We start from the raw sequence: 26,263 nt of genomic DNA, 5'->3' as shown, positions 1-26,263 counted from the left end.
TTTGCATCGCACAGACATCGCATGTAATTTTAGGAGCAGTGCGCTCCGAATTACATGCGATCTCTGTGATCGCACAAATGTGAACCGGCACTAAACCAATCTGTGCCAGAAGTTCAAAAGGCAGGAAAAGGAGAAGCAACCCTGCAGTAAAGATTTCTCCAGGATCCATTCTCCTGCAAAACATGGGACATACTTCTTTACAGATAAGTGGTGTGTTTCTGTTTTTTAACCTAAATTTTAATTTTACCATTAAAAATCTTATACAGGATATTAGAGATTGGGTTTACATCTATTTCAATAGGAACACAATAATCTGTGTCTTTTATTTTGAGTGGCTGGAATGGAAGTTAATTTAAAGTCTGTGCTTTGCTTGCATTAAAGTTAGTAAATATAGCTGACACACTTTAATCTGTACAGTCCTCTTACAAAACCAGTCCCTTCTGGCAGCTACAGTTCCTCCTCCTGGTTAGGTAACAGATCTACTTCTCATATCATTGGTCTTGGAAAAGTTCCATGTTACTGCTCCCTCCCTTTGACAGCTATTGGAGAGTCATTGAGTGGAATAGCCCAGAGCTCTCTCCTCCCTTAGCTTCTTTTCTTGTGCAATCCCAGACAAGTGTCACAGTCACAGTGTGTTCTCTCTGTTGCCTGTGCTCCATTTCCAGCAGCAACAATGTCCAAAACCGAGGCTGTCAAAGGCTTTCTGGATATCCCTGAAATGCTGAAATCTCTCCTGGATTATCCTTTGCCCCAGCAGGACACAGGTAAAACACAGATGAATTGAAATTTATTATCAAAGTGGGATTTTCTTGTGCAAGCCTAACTTTTCATTTGCATTTGAGAATATTATTGTGAATTCCTGTTGCTAAACCCTAACAATATTGAGAATTATTCTGCCGTAGATTAACATGATTTAATTACAAAACTCACAATCTGATTATTGTATCTGTAGAATAGAAAAAAAGGGTGACTTAAGCCCCGTACACACGTAGCTATTGTCGGCCGAACGATCGGCCGTCTTTTGTCCGGTGCTGTCCTGTCGGCTGAAAAGTGCTAAAGACTGCACACGAATTTTGTCGGCCAACAACAGCCGACTGCAGAAGTGATGTCATGTGATGGTTAACTTTCCGTGTGTTTTTTCTTTTCTGAGCATGCCCAGTCTTGCAAATCTGCTGTTTGTCGGCCGAATTCTGTACTGACTGGCGAACAATCGGCCGTTCTGGTGACGGCCAACAAAATTTTTAAAGTCTGCACGCCAGATTCTGTCCGGCCGAAAAGTCGGAGTCGGTTGTCGGAAGCATCACACTAACAAGCCGACAATCGGCCGATCGGACGGTGGCCGAATATTTACGGCCGACAATCGCTACGTGTGTACAGGCCTTTAGTTTAAGGAGGTTGTAAACCTCGAGGGAAAAAAGGCAAAAAAACCTGTAAAACAAAGGCATAATGAGCTGGTATGCATTGCATGCTAACTCATTATGAAATACCTTAGAACGAAGCCCTCCAGCGGCACCAGCACACCACTGAGACAGCTGACCTCTTCTCCTCTGTTTCTTCTGGGTTCGCGGGCTCCGGCACTGTCAGTGGCCAGAGCCGCAATGATGTCACTCCCGCCATTTACGGCACAGGCTCTGAAGGTCCGGCACGGTAAGCTGGACCTTCAGAGTGCATGCACCAATGAGGTCATCAGCTGCATCCACTCTGAATATCTCCTAAGCTGTGCAAGTTCAGCAGATATTCACAGTATCTATAGGTAAGCTTTATTATAGGCTTACCTGTAGGTATTATCACAAAATAAGGCTTTACTTCGTCTTTAAATTATATTTTCAGTCTTGCATTGCTCTAGCAAAATTAAATCTGCAGCTACATTAACTGGTATTTATCTATGATGAAATTATGTAGCCCTAAAAAGTAATGGAAGGCTGAGAATATTTTCAGATTCAAATTAAGCAATATATACATTGTCCTGAGCAATAATATGCGTTGACATCCACCAAAAAGTTCTTTAGAAACTGTGCAAAGTTGCGATTCAAAGTCTCTCTCTCTCTTGAATGTCACAGGTTTGTACCTGTTCACACCGCACCCTGGTGATTAAGATATGTTAATGAGGCACCCTCCCTTTAGGCACCATGCTGCAAAAACTATTTTAGTTATACCTTCAGTTGTGGGCATCATAAGGTTTCCTACTTAAATACAAGTACCAAAGCACCACTAGAGATGTATCTAAGACCTTCAAAAGGTTACATTTTTATCCAGCATGCTTATCATTAGAGTTGGGCCAAACACCCTCCTGGTTTGGTTTGGGCCAGAACTCTCAAACATTGCAAAAGTTCGCACCCAAACTGCGAACCCTATTAAAGTCTATGGGACCCGAACTTGAAGAATCAAAAGTGCCAAAGAGGGCCCAAGTACTGCCCTGGGGCATATTTCCCAATTATTAGAGATGGGAATGAGGGACACCTATTAGCAAAATTATCTAGGCATAGGACAACCACCCTGCCACACCCCTTTAAAGGAGAATTATACAAAAAAAAATATTAGTTAGACTGACAAAGGCTTTTTTTTACCACTGCTATTCCTTTATACTGGCTTTTGAAATTTACAATTGCAGCAATTTAGAAATTGGAGGACCGGTTTAACACTGGGAAACACTTGAAAGATAAAAATTGCATTTTATATAAAACTATATAGATCAGACCAAAATGAGGGTCAAATGAGGAGGAAAGAGGGACAGAGGGACTTTGTTACAAATCAGGGACAGTACCTTAAAGGTAAGTATTACGTTTGTTATTTAAAAAAAAAAAAAGAGAGACTCTACAATCACTTTAATGATGCCTAAAGTAAAACAATAAAAATTAAAAATTCCTTTAAATATAATTCCTGGGGGTCCCCTTAGTCTGCATGTAAATTGGCACATCTGTACTGTGTATAGAAACTGCTGCAAGAAAACTGACATATACAAAGAAAGAAAAATATGGCATTTAAATTGATTTTCCCGGTTTTCCGTGAAAAAACCCTACCTGTGAAAATTCCCTACCCTCGTCACTTCCTGTGCACATATGTCATTCAACAGCTGAGCCGCTTCCCACTGCGCATGCTCACAGCTACGGGGGGTAGGGAATTTTCACAAGGTAGTGTTACACCGCATCAGTTGTTGCCGCGCGTACATTAAATCATCTCCGCTCCAACATTAAATCATCTCCGCTCCAACCCGTCAGACTTCCCTGATCTCGGCTCCAAAATGTAAAAGCGGCGGGTCTATGAAAATATAAATCACGGAGCCGAGATCATGTGGGACGCCGCACCTGCTGATAAATGATCTCAGGGTTGGAGCGGAGATGATTTCATGTACTGGCTGCCCATGCTCAGTGGGACGCGTGGCAACAGCTGATATATGACACCGTGTAACATTAAAAAGTACTACCCCATGAAAATTCCCTGCCCTCCGCAGCTGTGAACATGCCCAGTGGGAAGCTGCTCAGCTGTTTAATGACGTACATGCACAGGAAGTGACGGGGGTAGGGTTTTTTAACGTTACACCGGCTGCAAGGTTTCAAACCATTGCTGGCAATACAAAAATGTAAAAAAAAAAAAAAAAACGGCATACCAAAAAAAAAAAAGACAAACCCTTAGGTCTGGTATGGATTTTGAGGGGAGCCCCCACGCCACAATAAAAAAATCCCCAAAATGGATTTTGGTCCCCCCCAAAATCCATACCAGACCCTTATTTGAGCATGCAGCCTGGCGGCAGGCCAGGGTGAGCAAGTGCACCCCTCCAGAACCATACCAGGCCACATACCAACATAGGGGGGCTGCTTTGGGGTAGGTGGGCTCTGCCCAAGGTTGTGGGGGCCTGCAGGTGGGGTACTTATCCATATCTGCAAGCCCCCTTTAACAAGAAGACCCCCAGATCCCAGCCTCCCCTACTTATTTACTGAAAAAAGTGTCAAAAAGTGCCTGGTATGGATTGGGTGGGGGACCCAAAGATGCAGCAGCCAAAAAATAAATGTGTACAAAGCACTGTATACAGCACTAACTGTAATGTAATGCTGTTAAGCACTGCACTACACTATACTCGCACTACACTGACACTACACTATACTCACACTATAATCACACTACACTGACACTCTACACTTGCCACAATAACACTAACTAGCGATCATTGAGACCTGCTTTACCTATCTCTAACAACACACTGCAAACGTTTCCAGTGCAAATTAACCTTTTATAGTGTAGGGTAGGACTATGAGCACTGAGCCATGATTGGGCAAAGCCTTGCACCTGACCAGCGGTCAGGGGCATTGCTTCAGCCAATCAGGGCCCTGGAAGGCACTGTGCGGTGTGCAAATTTGGGTGTTTGTCGAACGGCTGAACAGTTCACCCAATTTTACTTCTCATCTATCCAGGGAATGGAAGAGCTGTGTAAACCAAAGGGACTCATCAAAACACGCGCACCCAAAAGATTACTCCCACCACAGCGCCAATACAATAGTTAAACACTAACAGGCTAATCACACTGGTAGTGAAAAGATACTCAATACATATAATAACAGCATGTGATGCTGGCTAGCATTGAATACAATCAAAGGTATAAAAACATCAAATTCCCAAACAAGGAGAATCAGAAATGCAGTGTACCAGAAAGTTCCCAAATAAGTGAAAAAGCACTATAGGATAAGTAAAAGTCCAAAGGTATAACTGATCAAAGTTCATCCAGGTATCCTTCAATGACAATCCATAGAGGATAGTGCATGCACATGCCATCCACCACACTACGTGAAGAGAAGGGTAATCACCCCCCCAAGGTGTATAAACTTACCAGAAGCCTAGTAAATGCAAGCGTATCCAGCCCACCTCTCAACAGGCTGTGCAGGAAAGTTGCTGACACACAGCACAACGCAATGATGCTTCCACATGGGTTCTTGGTTATGTCATATCACAGGAGTTGCATGGGAAAGCATCATCACACCATGCATTGGTAAGTATAGCCTCCCTGAGTAGCTATGCAGTTTTACTGTTTGGGGCACTAATATAGCTTATCTGCCTGAATCTGTTTTCTTAAATTACTGAATTCCCCATAGATTTGATATACCAGTTGGCTGGAGCAAGTCGTGGTCTCATGTCTATGAGAACCGCAAACTCTGCCAGACAGCCTTTTGGGGAGCTCTAAACAATTCCAAGGGACCATCTTGGGGAGCAGCCTTGGTCTCTGTCCCCTCTGACTACCTAAGATTAGCAGGGCCAGCAGCAGCAGTGGCAATCATCTCACCTCTTTCCTTGGTATTTAACATGAAGAGGGACATTCTACTAAGCAATAGGTTCTAGTTCTTAAACATACCAGGAGTTTAGATGTCTAGAGGTGATTGAATTGTGTATGCATAACTGGGGTCCCGAGGGAATCCTTAGTGTTTCAAACCAATAATGTAACTGCAAAGCCTCTGTACTGCTCAATCTATTGCACCAATTTTTGTTTATTTATGCCAAAGTGTCACACCACCAACCCAAGTATCTTGCCACTTATTTAACTTTGTGTACGATTATGATGTAGGCCTCATGTACACCGCAGCTGCTAAACTCACATTTAGGAGCAGTTGGGCATTTTTTTCAGCAGCCCCTAAACTTTCCTTTGTTCTCTTATGTGTACATGTAAACTCAGACATTTATAGTGGTTAAGAGGCAGTTGAAATTACTGACGTTTTTTGAAAACTGATAAATTGCGTTCAAGACTAGTTTACCAGCATTTCAAACGCCAAATGCGTAATGACATGTCAAAATCAATGGTTCCCTATGAGAGCCATCTTAACTGATCCGACTTTTAGCCCATTGATTTGAATGGAAGTCGCATCTCAGTTGGATCATCATGATCCGACTTGTGGTGCGACTTGTGCTCTGAGGATCTTGTAGGGGAACCCCACGCCAAAAATGTAAAAAAAAAAAAAAGGCGTGGAGTCCCTCCCAAGACCATACCAGACCCTTTGGTCTGGTATAGATTTTAGGAAGACAGCAGCGACGTAAAAGACTGGAGGAAGAAGACAGGAGGAAGAACACTGGAGGGAGAAGACTGGAGGAAGATTTTTAATAAAGGACTTGTCAAAACCATCTATTGTTTTTATTTACACTATACTGCCTTTTTTTGGGGTTGAATGGGTACAATGTACCCCATACTCATTCATTCACTCATTCAATAAGCCAGATGCCTGCAGACCCCCACAACCACCGCCCAGGGATGTCGGGAATAGCTCCTTGCCCCCATCAATATGGGTACCATCAAAGTACCCACACACCCCCATGTTGAGGGCGTGTGGCCTGGTATGGTCCAAGAGGAGGGGGCGCTCACTCGTCACCCCCTTTCCTGACCTGCCGGCTAAGGGTCTGGTATAGATTTTGGGGGGTCCCCACGCCATTTTTTTTTTCATTTTGGTGTGGGGTTTCTTTCAAGATCCATAGCAGACTCAAAGTCCCCTTTAAGATCCTCAGAGTAGAAGTCGCACCACAAGTCAGATCATTATAATCCGACTTGGATATGACTTCTTTTCAAATCAATGGGCTGAAAGTTGGATCAGTTAAGACGGCTCTCATAGGAAATCATTGATTTTAAATAGAGGCAGCGAAATGCTGCTAAAAGCTAACATGGCTACCGCTCATTAACGCCAATGCAGAAAGCGAGTTTTTACAGCTGCTTTTCCTGGTCCTCATTGGTAGTGGCTTTGCAGCTCATTTTTTCTAACGTCCTGTGTGCATGAGGCCTTTTTTTACCTACTTTTCCCAAGATCATAAGACATTGTTACAAATCCATCACAATCTTATTGCTCTTATCAATAACAAAGTTCGGTTCATGCCCATGTTTCATTGCCTTTTAAAACGCCAAAGATTCAGAATTTTCTTTTGTAAATTCAAGTATGATTACAATTATATTTTTGCGAATGCTTTTAGATTGTGCATGTTTTGAAAAGTGTCAAATAAATTTTCAGTGACATTTAAGTGTAACTAAAGGCGAAACATTTTAGTTTTGGATAGTGGAGAAGGATTAGAACATCTGTTGATTTTAAGGCCTCATACACACATGGCATTTTTACAGCTTCTTTTACCAGCATCAGATGTTTTTTTTTGCAGCTTAAAAATGCCCCTCCATGTTATTCTATGGCCTCATGCACACACAGGCTTTTAGGAGTTGTAAGTGGCATAGGTGTTTTCAAGCTGCAAAAAACCCCAGGGCCAGCAAGTTCTGAAGACCAGAGTTATACAGCTGTAAAAATGTCTGATGCTGCTAAAACAAGGTTAAGCTGAGTCAAGCATTTTTTTTTTTCGACATGTCAAAATCAATGGTTCCCTTTGAGAGCCATCTTAACTGATTTGACTTTCAGCCCATTTGAATGAAAGTCGCATCCAAGTGAGATCATCGTGATTCAACTTGTGGTGCTCTGAGGATCTTGAAGGGAAATCCTTTACCAAAACGAAAAAAAAAAAAAATATGGCGTGGGGCCCCCCTAAGATCCAAACACGGCCCTTTGAGTCTGGTATGGATCTTGGAAGGGAAACCAATGCCGTTTTTTTTTTTTCATTTTGGTGTGGGGTTCCCTTTCAAGATCCCAAATAGTTTGGTATGGATTTTGAAGGGAAACCCCACGCCAAAAAGAAAAAAAAAACGTGGACTCACCCTCAAAATCTATACCAGACCCTTATCCGAGCATACAGCCTGGAAGGTCAGAAAGGGGGGGAACGAGCACCCCCCTTCCTGGACAATGCCAGGCCACACACCTTCAACATGGGGGGTACTTTGAGGCAGGAAGGCATATGCGCCCCCCCACCCCAAAGCACCTTGTCCCCATATTAGTTGGGACAAGGGCCTCTTCCCAACAACCCTGGGCAGTGGTTGTGAGGGTCTGCAGCAGGCGGCTTATCAGAATCTGGAGGCCCCCTTTAACAAGAGGGACTCCAGATCCTGGCCCCCCTCCCTTTGTGAATAAGTATGGGGTACATTGTACCCCACCCATTTACCCCATAAAAGGCTTTGTAGTGTAAATAAAAACAAGAGATGGTTTTGACAAGTTCTTTATTGAAAATCTTCCTCCGGTATTCTCCCTCCAGTGTTCCTCCTCGGGTCTTCTCCACCGCTGCTGTCTTCTCTGCCACCGACCCGGGCCTCCTCCGACACTGTCTCCTGTAGTTGTGCCAGCTCCACTCTCTGCCAGTTCTTGTATAGCCATAGGGCGTGGCCATCCGGTGAAGTCACCACGAGACCCCACCCCTTGTAACGTCACGTGAGGAGGACCAGGTCGGCGGCGCATACGACAGCAGTGGCAGGGAAGCCTGGCGGGAGAAGACTTGAGGAAGATTTTTAATAAAGGATTTGTCAAAACCCTCTCTTGTTTTTATTTACAATACACTGCATTTTTTTTGGGGGTGAATGGGTAGTAGTACAATGTACTCCATACTCATTCACATGGGGGGGGAGGGCCAGGATCTGGGGGCCCCTACTAAATTCCGATAAGCCTGCTGACCCCCGTGTTAAGGGCATGTGGCCTGTTATGGTCCAGATCCATTTTTCTAAAGCCCTGTGTGCATGAGGTCTAATTGAAACCTCTACCCAAGTTACAGAGGTTCACCCATTCTATTTGTCCTGTTTACCATTATCATTGAAAGTAAAAGAAAATCCCAAATTTTGGTTTGACACCAGAACAGTAATAAAGGAAAATCTTCCAATGGGGACACTAGTTCTGATGACCCTGATGACACACTGGGATCCTCTCACTTTGGAGGAATTTCCTCTTCCTTTCTGCTTTGGCTATCGGACAGGAAGTGAACGACAATCTCCCTAATTGGACACAGATGGAAAAAAAAAGAAAAAACTGACAGGGTTTATAACCTTCCTTTAATCCACAATGCCTTCACTAAAAGTGTTAAAAATAGATGTACGCTACTGTGGAAAAGTTTTAGGCTGATTTGAAAAATGCTGTAAGTTAACAATGCTTTCAGAAATAGAAGTGTTAAAGGTTTATTTTTATCAAATAACAAAATTGGAGGTAAAAGAACAGAAGAGAAATCCAAATCAAATCAATATTTGGTGTGACCAAACAGCATGAGTTTTTCTAGGTTCACTTGCACACAATGAACTTGGCAGGTAGGTTATTCCAAACATCTTGTAAAACTAACCACAGATCTTCTGTGGACGGAGGCTGCCTCAAATCCTTCGACGATGTTGAGATTAGGGCTTTGTTGGGGCCAAACCATCACTTCCAAGACTCCAGGTTCTTCTTTACACTGATGACCTTGGCTGTATGTTTGGGTTTGTGGTCCTACTACAGAAAAAATTTGGGCCCAATCACACGCTCCCCTGATGGTATGGCATGTGGCATGATGGATAAATATCTTCCTGTATATCTGAGCATTAAGAACACCATTGATCCTGATCAAATCACCAACTCTTTTTGCAGAAATGCAGCCCCAAACATGCAAGGAACCTCCACATTGCTTCATTGGTTGCCTGCAGACACACATTATTGTACATCTCTCCAGTCTTTCACTAAACAAACTGCTCCCTGCTACCGCCACATATTTAAAATCTTGACTCATCAGTTCAGAGTACCTACTGCCATCTTTCTGCACCCAGTTCCTATGTTTTCATGCATAATTGAGTTGCTTAGACTTGTTTCCACATTGGAGATATGGCTTTTTGGCCGCAGTTCTTCTATGAAGACTATTTCTGGCCAGACTTTTTCAGACAGTTGATGGGTGGGTCCCAGTGGTTTCTTCCATTTCTGTATTGATTTCACTGCTGGACATTTTCTGATGTCAAAAGCATGATGTATCTTTCATCTGCTGCATCAAGTTTCCTTGGCTGACCACTGCATCTATGGGCCTCATCGTTGCCCGTTTTTTTTGTGCTTTTTCAAAAGTGGTTAAACTGCACATAGTGAAACCCCTGTCTGCTTTGAAATCTTTGCCTGGGAGAGATCTTGCTGGTGCAGTATAACTATCTTATGTCTTGTTGCTGTGCTCAGTCTTTCCATGGTGTAGGACCTGTAACTTGAAACTGTCTTCTACAGCCTCACCTTAGTAGCAGAGTTTGGCTGTTCCTCAACCAGTTTTAGGCCTCCTACACAGCTGTTTCTGTTATAGTTTTTTGAAAAATTATTTTTATTAGTTTTTTTAGACAGACAATAGAGAACATTGACAAAAGAAAAACATAGCACCCCAAAGGCCGCTACGGGGAAATAAACTATACAAAGAAACAACTCTCTAACCAGTCGTGAAATATATGCAAAGCACACATATCTGTAGTGTTTACTTTAGTGATCGACCGATATCGGTTTTTCGATGCTGATACCGATATTTTGGCCAATGCATATCGAGATACGCCAATATTTTTGAACATTTTTAAAGTTTTGCAAAATAAACACAAATTTCGACACAAATCTGTTACTGAACATGTTAATGTTTGTTTATTAACATTTTTAACACTGCAGTCAGTGCAAATTAAATTGCTAGAAAAAAAGCTAGACAACAACAAACAGCTAGACAGTGGATTGAAGGAGTCAGTGGAGTGGAGTGGGCTACTGCTGCAGTAGTGCACTCACTGCAATGATTTTAAATCACTATTGCAGTCAGTGCAAATTAAACTGCTAGAAAAAAAGCTAGACAGCGGATTGGAGGAGTCAGTGGACAACTGCTGCAGTAGTGCACTCACTGCAATGATTTTAAATCACTAACTGCAGTCAGTGCAAAACTGCTAGAAAAAAAGCTAGACAGTGGGGAGTCAGTGGACTACTGCTGCAGTTTGTACACTCACTCACTGCAATCATTTTAAATCACTACTGCAGTAACGATTTAAAATTATTGCAGCAGTGAGTGGCGCACTACTGCAGCAGTAGTCCACTGACTCCAATCCTCTGTCTAGCTTTATTTCTAGCAGTTTTGCACTGACTACAGCGCAGCGCAGTCAGTGCAAAACTACTAGAAAAAAAACTAGACAAAAGCTAGACAGTGGAATGGATTGGAGTGGAGTGGACACTACTGTAGTACTATACTACTACACTCTCAATACTCCCAGTTAAGTAGAACAATATTATTGTGCAGAAAGCATAACATTTCACCATGTTCACCAGTTAAGCGGCTTCTTTTCTTTTCATAAATTGCTGCCACTTCACTAAAAACACACTCACTTGGTACCAAGGAAAGAGGAGCAGAAAGGTATCGTCTAGCACAGTGTTTCTCAACCATTTTTCAGTCAAGGCATCCTTTAAAAATGATGTAAAGTCTCAAGACACCCTTTAAAAATGATGGACAGTCTTGAGGCTCCCCATTCTAAAATGTTAAAACTATTCTATTAGTTTTGCCCAACACAACAACATCCACACAAGTAAGACACCCAGTGTTTATTCTTCCATAGCAAATACACTTGTGAAAACTGGTTCTGACTAGTATTCCAATGTTTCCCTTCTCCCTGAATTTTTCTCCATCACTCAGCTAAGGTGCTCTCAAGAAGTTTGTAAGGCTGTCCAATGAAAACCTGTGGCTTTGTGTAACTAAAAGGCAGCTTTATCCACAAGCCGCCTTGTATACAATTTTGGGGTTCAATTTTTAGGCAATTTGCCAAGGCACCCCAGGGTGCCTGGGCACCCTGGTTGAAAAAGGCTGTTCTAGCATGAGAAGAAAGACTTTTGTAGCGTGCCTCATTTTCTTTCCACCACTGAAAAGGATCAATTCTTCTGTCATGGTTTCTTCAAATAGAGATGAAGTTCATCATCCAGGCTCATTATTGCAGATTCAGAAGAATCCTCATGAACATGGCATCTATTTGACCATGATGAATTTTCTTTTAATTTTGTTGTCTTTTTGGACATATTTCTCCTTTATCCTGCTCTTCCACATTAGAAACCTTCTCTTCTTGACTTTTCTTTTCGCCAGGAACCTCCTGCACCTTCTGTTGAATATCTTCTGTCAGCCATTGTTTTGCCTTGGCCAATAAATCATCAGAAGAGAAAGGATAGTTCTTGTATCGAGGATCCAAAAGACATGCAAGCACAACATTTTTATTCTCTTCATGCTTCTCAAAACGCTTGGCGAGGCTATCCCTCATGGCCTGCCTACATGTGTTAATGCCACGTGTGTTGGGTCCTTCATTCTGTTGAAGAAGCATCTTCAGCACTCTCACACATGGGATGACAGAAGACACAGATGAGTCGTAATGGCTCACCTCTAGTGTCACTTCCTCTATGGGGAGGAGGGTCTCAATGACATTGGCTACAATGTCCCACTGATCAGCAGTAGGACAAGAATGTCCTCCAAGTCCATATTCACCTGAATATATGGTAAGAGCTTGCTTCTGCTCCAGCATTCTTTGCAGCATGTGAAGTGTTGAGTTCCATTGTGTTAGAACAGCCTGACCAAGTTGTATTTAGGTAGGCTAAGGTCTTCCTGAATGCACCTCAGTCGCTGCTTGGCAAGGACTGAATGGTGGAAATTGCCTGCGCACTTCTTCAGCATGTTCATTTTGTCAAGCAAAGCTTTCTGGTCTGACAGATCATCATTTACCACAAGTTGGAGGGTGTGTGCCATGCCTCTGAGGTCTGACGCTTCAGCAAGTCTCATTCCTTTCACCATGTACACTCCGCTGTCTCGAAGCACAAGCATCATTCAGTCTTTGGTGATTCCCCATTCTTCTGGCATGCCTAGAAACATTTCTCTAATGTACTCCCCAGTGTGGGATCCTTGCATCACTTTTGTATTCAACACCAAATGCCTTCTTGTCCATCCTCTGTCAATGAAGTGGACAGCTGTTTGTCCTGACCAGCAGTCAGTCCTGAATGAGAGTGAGTTGCCAGCATTCTCTGGTTGCAGCATAGCCTTTACTTTCTCAACGATCTTTTGGTGAATCTTTTCCAGCATTTCAGTTCGATAAAACTTGTCACTCTTTAGTGGGTACCTTGGCTCAAGTATGGACATCAACCGCTTAAATCCAGAGTTAGACACTATTGTAAATGGCTGGTTATCAGTGAACTCTATCTCTGTGAATACTCTGTCCAGCAGTTGGGATCTTCCATCCGATTTTAGCCACCTGTTTATTTCCTGAAACATATCTGTTATTGTTGCCTGGGATAGTGATGTTTCACCTTGTGATTAATTTTGTTTTTTCTGTGCTGCTGCTCTGCATGATACAATTCAACAGGATGAGCTCTTAGATGGGCTCAAAGATTTGACGTATCACACTGCTGCTGCTTTCCCTGGAGAAGGAGATGAGAAGTATTCCCAGACCACACTTTAAATTTTTCTATCTGCATCCTTCTCCATTGAAATTTGAAAGACACTAATGAAATTAAATATAGGCTTAAAAAAAAAACTGTCTGGCTGGCACCCTGTGGTGATGAGTGGCTGGCACCCTTTGGTGGGTGGCTGGCTGGCACCCTTTGGTGGGTGGGTCGCTGGCTGGCACCCTGTGGTGGGTGGGTGGCTGGCTGGCACCCTGTGGTGGGTGGCTGGCTGGCACCCTGTGGTGGGTGGTTGGCTGGCACCCTGTGGTGGGTGGTTGGCTGGCTGGCACCCTGTGGTGGGTGGCTGGCTGGCTGGCACCCTTTGGTGGCTGGCTGGCACCCGTGGCTGGCTTGCACCCTTTTGGTGGTATGGCTGGCTAGCACCATGTGGTGGGTGGGTGGGTGGCTGGCTGGCACTGTGGGTGGCTGGCTGGCACCCTTTGGTGGCAGTACAGGGCCTGTGTGCACTGTAACTGGTCACTGTACTGTATGATTGAGAGAATCACTCACTGTCCCAACTGTGCAGAGACTCCAGTATGTGGCGGCGGCTGTAAAACACACTGTGCGCACTGTGAAACTCCAAAACGAGGCTGAGGGAGGTGGCCTAAGAAGGCCGCAGAAGCTGTCGCAGACTCCCAGTGCACGGAGGCGCGTGGCGCAACATACGCAATGATGTTACGGCAATATTGGTGACCACCAGGGCTGATTCTGATATATTGGGGAAATTGCATATCGGCCCTCGATATATTGGTGTTGCCGATAACCGGTCGATCCCTAGTTTACTTATCTGTCTCCAAAGCTCTAAGTGTTGTTTATCTCTGGTGCTTCGTTCCTTTGTTATCAGCATGAGTCACTTCTGAGAAGTTTTTCAGACACATAAGATAAATTTGTGTCGGGGGAGGAGGGGGGAGAGCTCATATGGGCACTTTTCTATTCAGAACACTGTTCTTCTGCTGTGTGGAGGGGGGTGCCTTTCCTTCAATCAGCTCTCACACGCTGTAACTGCAGTCTCTCCACCCCCTCCTCTGTGGACTGCAGATAAACAAGTAAAACCTATGTGGGAGGATTTGTTTAATCTCTGTGTATCAGCTGAGACTGTTCATTTCACTGGGCATATGTGAGGGCTTACAACCACTTTAATGCCTGTGTTTTAACCTACATATGAAATTGATGATTATTCATACACCGGACTTTAATCCTACAAAATCCCTGACTTTGTACAAGTGTACAAAGTGTGCAAGTGCAATAATTGATGCTGGTGTAAAGCCAAAGGGTAGTCACAATAAATATTTATTTGATTTAAAATTTTCTTCTGTTCTTTTCTGTTCGCTCACATCTTGCATTTTGTAATTTGATTTAAAAAAAAGAAACAATTAAAATCTATATTTTTTTAAAGCATTCTTACTTTACAGCATTTTCTTTATACCTGCCTAAAAATGTGCACAGTACTGTGCACATTTCGTAGAAAAATCATGTCACCAATCCTAATAGACATGACACTCTCACATAATCAAGTTTAAGATAATATGAGGACAATAACAAGGTTGTTTGAGGATAGGCTGTGATTAGCCAACATTTATAATATGTTGCTGTTACTGCAAGTTGAATTTAATCCCATTGTTTAGATGCAAGGTGTGAACAATGTCATAATGATGCCAGTTGTATAATACCATTAAAAGAACACAGTGAGTGGGTGTAGCCACATGCTTTTTCAAGTCGGTGGTATATCAGAACATTTGTTTGAGCTTGTGGCTGATCTACTTCCATATCATTGACCTACATTCAGAAATGCTAGCAGCTCTTCCAGGTATGAAAATACAGGATGGAAAGGGTGAGGTCTGCCAGACAATATACTCTGTATATCACTGCCAAGTGATGTGGCAATAGCAACTTAACTTTTACAGTGCCTGAGCAATATTACACAACACAAATCTGAACAGCACATCCTTGACAGCTTGTTTACACCAAATGTTTTCAGGTGTGAACACATGCACAATTTTCCAAGAACCCTAGTTCACATTGCATTCAGTTCCAAGGTTTTAAAAAAAAAAAGTACAGCAGCATGCATTTTTTGCACTGGCATGCTTATAAATGCAGCAAATTGCACCTAAACGTTAAAGGAATAAAAAAAAAGTAACATCTAAAATCTCCTTTGGTGATCCATATGATAAAGTTTACTTCTTGGTTTACTAGAAAACATATGCAGGTTTGCTATACTGGACACCATTAATTTTCATTATGTTATCTAAAGAGACACCAAGAGTCTTCAGGCTTTTCTAGGGATGGGGATGAAACAGGAGAGGGGAGAACTACCCACATGTATAGTATTTTAGGAATTTTGTGGACCAACAGGAATCACTATTGTGTTGACTAATGACTCACGCAACATAATAAAAGGACACCATGTTGTAAAGCTCGCTTTCTTCTATTCTAATGGGAAGGTAGAGGTCAGAGTTTGTGGAAGCTTGTCTTTCATTTATTTAATGTAAACCACCAGACAATGTTTAGAAACTAAAAGCTGTCCAACCACCCAGACTTGTTTTTCAGCCTGGATCACACATTCTATCACAGAAAGCCATTGATAATGTAAGAAACTGTCTGAATATATATGGCCTCAATCCATTGCTAAAATCTCACACCAGTAATGCTTGGGGGGAAAATGTAAACATATATTGTGGGAGTAAGATGAGACGTATTTGTTAAGATGTCCGTATACTGACAGATTATTTTTCATTTAGCCTACAGGCAAAATCTAAAGCTAGCCATACATGGATCAAAATTAGGCCGATCTACTTCTGTACAACCAGCTCGTTGGGTTTTTCCTGAATGATCAGTGCTGCCAGCAATATTGATCAGTGTGCTCTGATGGCAGGGAAGTCTCCCCACCCTCAGAACACAATAGCACAGCGGGAGTGATTCCCCATGCACAGCCAGTGTGTGGTAGGGAGAAGGGGGGTCCTTTATTTTATTTTTTAACCCACTGGTTGGACGAAAAAAAAGGATTAATGTATGGCCAGCTTAACAGATTCATCCATCCACAATAAAGCCTGGTACACACTGGTTTGAACAAATAAAAAAAAAACTGTCAGCTCCGGTCGGAGCCTCTGTACTAACTATGCAAAGCTAGTATAGTGATCACCTATGCTAAGCTGTTGGACAGATGGTATCGTCCATCTTTTGTTGGACAGGGTGGGGGCATACACACAGGCCTGTGTACGGGCCTTAAGACTACGTTTTTCACTTGTATTTTGGGGTCGGGAAAACCACGCAGTTGAGACATATTTTTATTCCCCCCCAAAACTGCTCGCCATGATGCTGCAAAGGCAGCAGACAGGAGTGTACACATGCCTCGGTGTGGCAAAAATGATCCCCCAAGTCGCATTTGGCAGGAAGTTCTAACTGAATAGGAAGGTGTTACAACTGCACTGCAAATGCGTGCAATGCATTCAGTTGCAGCATGGTGTTGCAAGTTTTTAGAGATCAAAACAGGCAGTGAGGAAGTGACATAATACTTCCTCACCGCCTGTCAAACACCTTCAGAAAAGCGATCCACCGCAGATTTTCAGAGAGCACTGGTAATGTAAACAAGCCCTAACAGTGTTTATTGATGAATCCCCCCCTGCTGGGCTATTGTATTCTGATAGCTGCTGCCAGTGGCTATCAGATGATCCAAGAATCAGCTGACAATTTTCTGCGTAGCAAGAGGGGGCTGATAAAGGCATGCAGTCATTTTTGCCGGTTCATCAGTAACTGGCAGAAGTTTGCACAGTGTTTGGCCAAAAACATACTTATGATCCCTATACAAGGTCTGATTTGAGTAAATTATGCAAGCAGATTAATTATTAGCCCCGGTTCACACTACTGCGTGTGCCGGGTTCGCATGTCATGTCGGAGCGCACTGCTCCGACATGACATGCGATCAGCTGTGCGGTGCGAGTTTAGCCATACAGTTTGTATGGCTAAATTCGCATCGCACCCGCAGCAAACACGCACAGGAGGCATTTTTGCTGCCGCATCAGGATCGGATCGCACAGCGGTTCACACTTGTGCGATCCGATCCTGTGCGAACTGCACGATCGCACTGCGATATGCGATCATACTGGGGGTGTCGTTAAGATTACATTGACACCCCCAGCGGATCGCATATGGCAGTGTGAACTGCCGGGGGTGCGTGTGCGATGCGGGAACAGGCTGCGAATTCGCAGCCTTCCCGCATCGCATCAGTGTGAACCGAGCCTAAGTTATAATTTGGTGATAGGGTTTGATAAAACAACAATAATAAGCCTGTGGCACATACTGTATACATTCCCTAACCTGCCTGGTAATTTTGACTTTCAGTAACCACACACTGCATAGGTAACCATAGGAAGATATCCAACAACAAATGTTTATTCTTCAGTCTTCATTCAGTTTAAGAGCTACAATATCCACACAGGAATCATCACAGCTATTTTCTGTGTCTTATTGTATTCAGCAATAATACGTATATATTCTAAACCAATTCTTTATTCTGTTTGTAAGTAACTTTGATTTTTGTTATATGCAGCACCTAGAAGAAAATAAAGCCAGTGTTCTATAAATAACAAAGTCCACTATTATAGTATTAAGATTGAAGTAAAGACATAAAAAGACCAAAATGCCAGTATCTAAATTGTGAAGACAGTTCTTTGATAGAGAAAAATCACATGCACCAGTCACACTTCCCACATCCCAGTGCGGATCTCCACTTTTCCCTCCTCTTTGAAGTCAAAGCCAAAAAATCACTGTGCAAAAAATGGATTCTTCTCTATGAAAAAGTCATAAGGCGTTGCCTTGTATGAGGATCAAGGTTACTTAACCACTTTACCACCGGAGGATTTTGCTGTCTTACGTCTGGGCCACTTTTTGCGATTTGGCACTGTGCGACTTTAACTGACAATTGCGCGGTCGTGCGACGCCGTACCCAAACAAAATTTACGTCCTTTTTTCCCCACAAACAGAGCTTTCTTTTGGTGGTATTTGATCACCTGTGCGATTTTTTTTTTTTTACTTTTTGCGCTATAAACAAAAAAAGCGTACATTTTGAAAAAATAACAATATTTTTCACATTTTTTTATATGAAATTCCCCCCAAAAAAATTTAAAAATCAAATTTTTTTTACATTTTTGGCCAATTTGTTTTCTGCTACCTATATTTGGTAAAAAAAATCACAATAAGCGCATTTTGATTGGTTTGCGCAAAAGTTATTGCGTTTACTAACTAAGGGAAAGATTTCTGTCATTTTTGGTGTTTTTTTTTAACGAGTAATGGCGGCGATCTGCGATTTTTTTTATTTTTTTTGCGGGACTGCGACATTGCGAAGGACAGATCGGATCCTTGACTGACATTTTTGACACATTTGGGGGTACCAGTGACATTACTACAGTAATCAGTGCTATATATATGCACTGTTACTGTAATAATGACACTGGCAGGGAAGGGGTTAATTTTTATTGGAGAGGGAGGGGTTAATGTATGCCTGGTGCTTACTAACGTGTGTGGGGGGAGGTGACTGAGTGACACAGGGACAGATCGCATGTTCAGCTATGCTGAATCCTGCAATCTGACCCTGCCTGTCACTTAGGAGATCCGCCCGCTTTGTTTACACAAGCGGGCGGATCTCCACACTCGATTCCCCGACGATCGGGGAAGAGCAGCGGCGATCGCCGCTGCTCCTCCCCTGGCCCGACTCCCGCTGTGACTGAATACAGCGGGAGCGAGCCTCCGGCGGTGCGCGCGCGACACCGAGAAAGGGGAGTGTCTGGCGACGTAGGTCTACGTCGCCAGACGATAACGAACCACTTTGCCGCAGTAGAGCTCTAGTGAGCAGACGGCAAGTGGTTAAATAACTTGAAGAGATTCTTCAGTCTTATAAAAATAAAAAATAAAAAGTCAGAAGCTACAAATACTGTAGCTGCTGACTTTTAATAAAAGGACAATTACCTGTACAGGGATCCAGCACTATCCTCACCCGGGCCCATTCTTTACCAGTCTTCGGTCCCTGACACCAGTATGCTTACTGTGGGAAGCTGGCTGTGACTCCTTGCGGCTCCTCACTGTGTATGCGCAAGTCACCCTGCATGTTGTGAATGGACCCACAGCCTCCTGGGACCTGTGATGTGGGGGAGAACTTCCAGTGGGAGCGTGTAACTGACAAAACTAGGTACCAGCTCACCTTAAAGAAAAAAAAGTATTTCAAAAGTGGAAAAGGGGTGAGGTGGAGGACATAAAGCGGAACTTCCTTTTTTTTTTTTATGTGAGGTTCCACTTTAAGGGGATATTTATGTTCTTTCAGATGCTACTTAAAAAACGTACAGTTTTTCCTGTTTCTTCTTGTATTGCCACTTGCTTTCCATGAACAATGAGAATTAGCTTGGTGCTAATGTCTGCTTTTAGGGTGGCTCCCTTTCCCTATAGGGTTTCATGGGGCCACCCATCAGCATGCTCGCTTATGACTGGCACTTTGAACGAATTTGCTTGTGTCTCCAGGTTTTTACTGGTTTGACAGTTCATTTGAGAGCACAAGCAACTGTAATAGTTCTCATTTACAGTATGCTGTCATGAAATGTAACTGTTTTAAGCAAACATTAAACCAATGGGTTTAATTCTGCTTTAAGTTGAGGGTGGAGGAATGTTTCTCATATATTTGGTTTATGATTGCCCAATACAACAACATCAGTAATATCCGATGATTCACTATGCAACCTTTCCTAGCCCACTTCACCAGCATAGGTGACATGCACAGACATCCATTTGGCATATGCATTGCAATTTGTTAGTAGGAACTCCTGCATACTGCATTTTGGCTGTGATGACCTTCAGTTTTTCATTTAAATGGAGTATTTCATATGCTAGAAATGCACATTACTCTTGGCACTCTGTTGTGAACAAGCCCTTTGAATCTCCATAACTACATATCTGCTGAAATACCAACTGACAATCGATGCAGTGAGTCACATCAAACCTATAGACTTCTCTTCCGTGACTATAGTGCTTCTGGAAGCTTTAAAGTAAACCCTAACTCCCAGGGTCACAAAGGTTGCACCCTGGCATTCAGCAACTGTATGGGGGCCCCAGCGGGGTTGCTGGCCTCAGGGCTCTGAGCTGAGAGCCTGCACTGACAGTTCCCCCTCCCTCCTCCCTCGCACCAATGGAAGAGGAAAGAGCTGATCTGCTCCTTCTCCTCCTACCCCTCTCCTCCTGGGTGCACCGTGGAAATTGTGAAGCTAAGCAGTTGAATTTGATAATTGAGCTGTTGGGCTTCACACTTTCTGTGGTGCACACAGGAGGAGAGGAGATTGGAGGGGAGGAAGGAGAAGGAGCAGATTAGCTCTTCCCCCCTCCCTCGCACAGATGGAGAGGAAACTGTCAGTGCAGACTCTGGGCTGTATGAGAGAGACACTCTCAACTCAGAGTCCTGCTGAGGAGGCACTAATAGGCAGCACTGATAGGTGGCATTGATAAGTGGTGCTGATGGGCACTGATAGGCAGCAGTGATAGGGCTGCACTGATCATCAGGGCTGTGCGATTGGCCCTTTACTCTGATCAGTTGTGTCCGAAGAACTCAGCAGTCACAGAGCGTGCTGGATGTGTGCCTCAAGGGGTACATAGGAGGCAGGGTTCTAGGAGGATGTCCATTGAAGCCCTCCCAGAACTGGAAGCTCAGGGCTCAGATGGAGGGGGTGAGAGGGCATTCAGGGAGGCCCTTTATGGTTTCTTGCACAGGGGCCCTGTAGGTTCTACTTATGCCTCTGTCTAACTAAATGACATTGCATTTTCCAATGCACTGTGCATTACAGCCAACTGCCATTTTTTTATTTTAGTAAAATACTTTTTTATCATTTGTTGCATATCAGTGCAGCAGATCTCCTGCAGCCTTTGCTGCTACTTCCTGCATACATTCATGTGTTAGCGGCATGGCAATTCTAGGGCAGGTTTCCTGATGGTGACAACAGTGGTCCACATCGGTGTAGTTAAGTATGTTTACAGAGGAACTGTTCAATCTTCTTTGGATAATTAAAGGGGAAGTAAACCTGAGTTTAATCACACTGAAATCAGCCAGCAGCTCTTTATTGCAGGAGAGACATGCTATGTCTGGTCTCTTTTGCAATACTATTAACACTTACTGGCCTGCTCAGTCTTCTAATAAATGCATGCTGATCTGTGCATGTGCAGGATGACGTCATCTACCGCTGGCCAATCAGGAGGCTGAAAAACTGGTACTTGAGAGAAGCTGACAATGGTGGTTAGTGAGTAATGTATAGCAGGAAATTTAATTTTTGCTTTAAGCTCTGACTGTAGACGACTGAGGGAATTTCATAAAAAGCATCTGCAACAAACTATAGATTGCCATACTTGGCTCAAATTTTGACCGATTCATGCTAAATAAGGAGATATTGGAGCCATAGGTGCCCCTGATGGCACCACTTGCTTGACAAAGGGCTATGTATGTAAAGCACAGGAAATGATGATGATACTTTTACAAGATGATGTCTGGGTTTGCAAAGGCATCTGGTGAATTCATATCATTTGTGGCTATAGAATATAAAATAATGAATGTTTTTTGTGCCTGGAGTTCAGCTTTAATTACTTTATTCAGATAAACTAATCTTTCAGGTCTAATAATCCTGCTACAGTGAAAGTGATGAACGTACTAACAGAGTTTTTTTTATAAGAAACATTCAGATTAGTCCATGCATATTAAATCGATTATTCATTAGCACTTGCGCATAGGCTGCAGAGATTTATAGGACTAGAAGAAAACTTACACAACTACAAAGGAAAGTACTCTGACATTCCTCGAACCACATGGTCACCCCATCACATGACACTGATCTTCCCGACACGTGCTACAGCCCTGTGACAGCTCGGAGTGGTAAACTATGGGCGGCGACATTCCTCACATTTCACCAATCATATACAGTTTATGTATATACTCCCCCCTATCGTCTCCATCCCCTCGTTGACTCCCAAAAAGAGAGGCGGGGCGAACACAGCAACATCTCTCTGCTCCAAAACGTGACTTCGCTTATGGCATCTCGTGACGCCGAGGCGTGAGTAGAATTGCGTAAGGTAGAGCGTCGACAAATCAGAACGCTAGATATACCTAATGCAAATTAAAGTCGTTGAGGGAGCCAATGAGCTGCTCTTAAATTAATATTCCCTATAGGCGGCGTCTTTTAGTGGCGGATTCCATAATTAATAGTCAGTAAGAGCCCTCCCTCCGCCTACGTCATTATCTCTGGTCGGCAGCCGGTTGGTCGAGAAAGCTAGCGTAGAAGGCTGTCAGCTGACCAGTTAGCGTATAGAGTGCGTGAATAATTCAGTGAACGTGAAGCCTGTATAGTTAGTTGTTATTGCAATCAGGATGTCTGCTGCTCAGCCTTCAGTCGAGGCCTCTACCTCTCCGGCCGCTCCCGGGTGTCTACTGGGCCAGTCCTTTCCCCTTGTTCTGAAGAAACTCATAGAGAACCCTCCGAAGAACTTTCTGGATACAGGAGAAGTGGGTGAGGAGATATAAGCGGCCATGGCGCCTCCTCCCTCAGCTGCCAGCGGCCATAACCCACATTCCTTCTGGTAGAGGCAGGGATAGGACTTAGCAAGGTTGCATCAGAAATAGCAGGATTGGTGGAAATGTGTCACGTGTAGCTGGCACATATCAGTAGACGGTGACCCTGTAGTGTCCATTCCCTCGTCTCTTGTGGCCTTGCTGTAGGCTGAGGTTGCCTTCCTACACTATATGCAGGTTTACTTCCCAAGAGGCAGAATGTGCATGAAAGGTTCCACCCTAATATATGTACACTAAGCTTATGATAGATGATCGTATCCCTCACAACTTTCTCTAATAAAGAGGGACATGTTTTAGCACAATATATAAGGACACATCCATGCCACAGCCCTACCCTGGTTCATGGACCACAAAGGCCTAATATGCAGAAAATGATTGGCCAAACCACACAAGTGTTTTTTCTCTATTGTCTTTTTAAGATAACAAATGCAGTAATAGAGGTTGGATATAAAGAGTAGTGCAGCCAGGGCCAGATTAACGTAGGGGCTATTGGAGCTGCAGCTCCAGGCCCCTACCTTTTATATGGGCCCCGGGTTGGCCATATTCACTGTGACCGCTCTTCTGTCACTTGTAAACACAGAAGTCTGGCTTCTATGCTTGCTTCCCCAGGCAGCTCCCTCAGAACCTCCCCACACAGCACGAAGGCCGGACAAGGAGGGACAGTTGCCGATGCATGGATGTGTTTATGGGCTTCAGAGACAGCATCCCATGTTGAATTAGGCATGCATGGCTGCACCCTTCCTCCTCTGGGTGCATGCCAAGGCACGGCCCTTAAGGCCCTTCAAAATCCTCAGCACCAAGCCCATGATGCCCTTAATCCGGCCCTGAGTGCAGCATAACACTTGATTCATAAAATAGTATATTTGTATATAGAGATGTACACCTAAGACCAAAATGAGGGACAACTAAGGCTGCACAAGGAACTTGGTGTAAAAAAAGAGGGACAGTCCCTCCCAAGACTGTTCACACATGGAAATTGAATGCCCTTTGAACTGTATCCGATTTGCATAACGTGAACTGGATTCACTTGCGATATAGCCGGTTCAGGCTTGTCCAGGATGGCCGCTGTCCGGTTTTAAAGAGTCCTGTGAGAATTGGGGGAAACTAATTTGCACCTAAACCGGTGAACAAAACTCCAGCGGACTCCTTTTAAAAATGGACTCCAGCCAGGCATGTGTGAACCTAGCCTTAATGAAGGACAACTGGGGGCTGTGGTGATCATATGGCCGCCCATACACAGCCTGAAGTTATCCCTTGTACTGGCCTCGGGTGATGATTAGGTTGTGGGGATCTTTTAGGGGTGATACACTTTTCTGATTCTCAGGCTAAGTTCACAGCTGTGTGTGTGTGTGTGTATATATATATATATATATAATAAAACTTTGCAAGAGTAAACAAACCATTACAATTGGAAAAGACCAACATTAGCAGTGCTAATAAAACATCCTTGTTTACAATGAGTTTGCAGTGGGAATTAGTAAACAAATAGTCCGCTAATGTTCTTTCCTCCAACCCGTGTACATATAACTTGGATGTTCACACCATGCGCCTTCACCACACCCCTTGTGATTTCCTTTTAAGATCATGGACACTCACCAGAAAGCCAATACACTGCCCCTTTAATTGAACATATCATTTAGGTGTCGGCCTCCACTCCATCATAAACCTTCAGAGAGCGCTTTAAATCCTCTGCTTCTTGTTAATTTGGTCACCCTTAGATTGCCACTCGGGTTTCCGACCTATGTTCTTCCCATAGCAGGAGCTCCCATAAAGTGGTCATGAAAGAGAGGACTGTGATATTGATAAAACTTTTTTTGAATAAAATTGTGTCCCCTTCTCCCCTCATAAAATGCGCTTACACAGTATTAATAAACTGCCAGCATGAAAGACATGATATCCAGGTTAAATGCCTGACTGGTACAGCAGTACTGCTCTCACTGCTAATTGTGCTTGGTGTAGATCGCAGTGATTCCAGGACAGCGTTTACAGCCCTCTGTTGAAGTCATGATGATGAAACGTGTTAGGACGTGGGCACACGATTGCGAAGACTGGGCGCTGTACACACTGCCCAGGAATCACCACGATCTACACCGAGCAGGATAAGTGGTGAGAGCGGTACTGCCGTAGCAGCCAGCTCCTTGCAAATTGAGTTTGAATGTCAGGCATTTAACCTGAATGTCATGTCTTTCATGCTGGAAGCGTATTAATACTGTGTAAGAGGGGACAAGGGGACACAATTTTATTCAATAAATAGTTTTAGCAATATCAAACTATTAGTCCTCTTTCTTTCATGACCACTTTATGGGAGCTCCTGCTACGGGAAGAACATAGGTCGGAAACCTGAGTGGCAATCTAAGGGTGACCAAATTAACAAGAAGCAGAGAATTTAAAGCTCTGTGGAGGTTTATGATGGAGTGGAGGCTGACACCCAAATGATATGTTCAATTAAAGACACAGTGAATTGGCTTTCTGCTAAGTGTCCCATTGCCTTAAAGGGAATCAAAGAGTTGTGGTGAAGGCGCATGGTGTGAACATCCAAGTTATATGTACACCGGTTGGAGGAAAGAACATAATCTGACTATTAGTTTGCTAATTCCCACTGCAAGCTCATTGTAAACAAGGATGTTTTAATAGTGCTGCTAATGTTGGCCTTTTCCAATTGTAATGGTTTAATTGTTTACTATTGCAAATTTGGTGAGGTAGCCTACGGATTTTGACAGAGCTGCTGCTATAAAAACAAAATTTTATAAAAGTACTACTGAGAGGATTAGATTGAGATTCCTTTAGTTTGAGCTCTGGGTGAAAGGTTTGTTGTATTTACACATTATTCACTTCATTTTAATAGAAAATAAATATGATTTTAGAAGCACAGGAATGAATGATGATCAATTCAACATGGTTTTCTATGGGTCCCATTCACACATATGCCGTTTGCTGTAGTGTTTTTTTTTTTTCTCATGTATGAAGGTGTGTTTTTTCGGTTCACAGACTTTATTTATACGCATGTATATGCCTTTTTGGTAGGGTTTTGTGTGTAACATCCAGTCCGCTCCTCCTACAAAAAAAAGCAATAAAACCAAATAAAAAGATTAAAAATAACAAAAAACCCCACCAAAATATGCATGAACACATTTTTTTACTGAACATTTCCTGGCTATGTTTGGGGTTCCTTTTAACAATTAATGGCATTGCAACCCGCACTCACAAAACATGCAGATGTGAACAGAGCCTTAAAGGCACTCGTTAGACAGATTTTTACAGCTTTGCTGATATGGAAAATCCAGTTGAAGAAAAATCTGTGCATTGGAGATGGTTCATTTTCAATCAACTTTTCTAATGTAGATACATTGTACTTGGAGTAACCCGAAAGCTGCGATTGCTTATTTCTTTTTCTACAAATGTTAGGCTAGCCATACACGTAGAT

The 26,263-nt window shown here is 43.2% G+C and overlaps 1 protein-coding gene across 4 annotated transcripts in view; it reads left to right on the top strand.

The window, feature by feature from the left end:
• The first annotated feature begins 664 nt into the window (after nt 1–664).
• TEF (TEF transcription factor, PAR bZIP family member) overlaps nt 665–26,263 on the top strand; it is a 51,900-nt gene continuing 26,301 nt past the window's right edge. For 2 of the 4 annotated variants that reach the window (XM_082265902.1, XM_082265903.1), the window contains exon 1: nt 665–764. In XM_082265902.1, coding sequence (XP_082122028.1) covers nt 674–764 — 91 coding nt within the window. In that variant the 5' untranslated portion in view covers nt 665–673. Of the gene's footprint in view, nt 765–22,622; nt 22,778–26,263 lie in introns of those variants that run through there. The other 2 variants (XM_082265900.1, XM_082265901.1) reach the window with 1 other exon arrangement.

Source organism: Pelophylax lessonae, assembly GCF_965119305.1.
Source record: "Pelophylax lessonae genome assembly, chromosome: 8".
Taxonomy (NCBI): Eukaryota; Metazoa; Chordata; class Amphibia; order Anura; family Ranidae; genus Pelophylax; species Pelophylax lessonae.
Note: the sequence above shows the minus strand (reverse complement) of the source record. Positions and strands in the feature narration are given on the sequence as shown.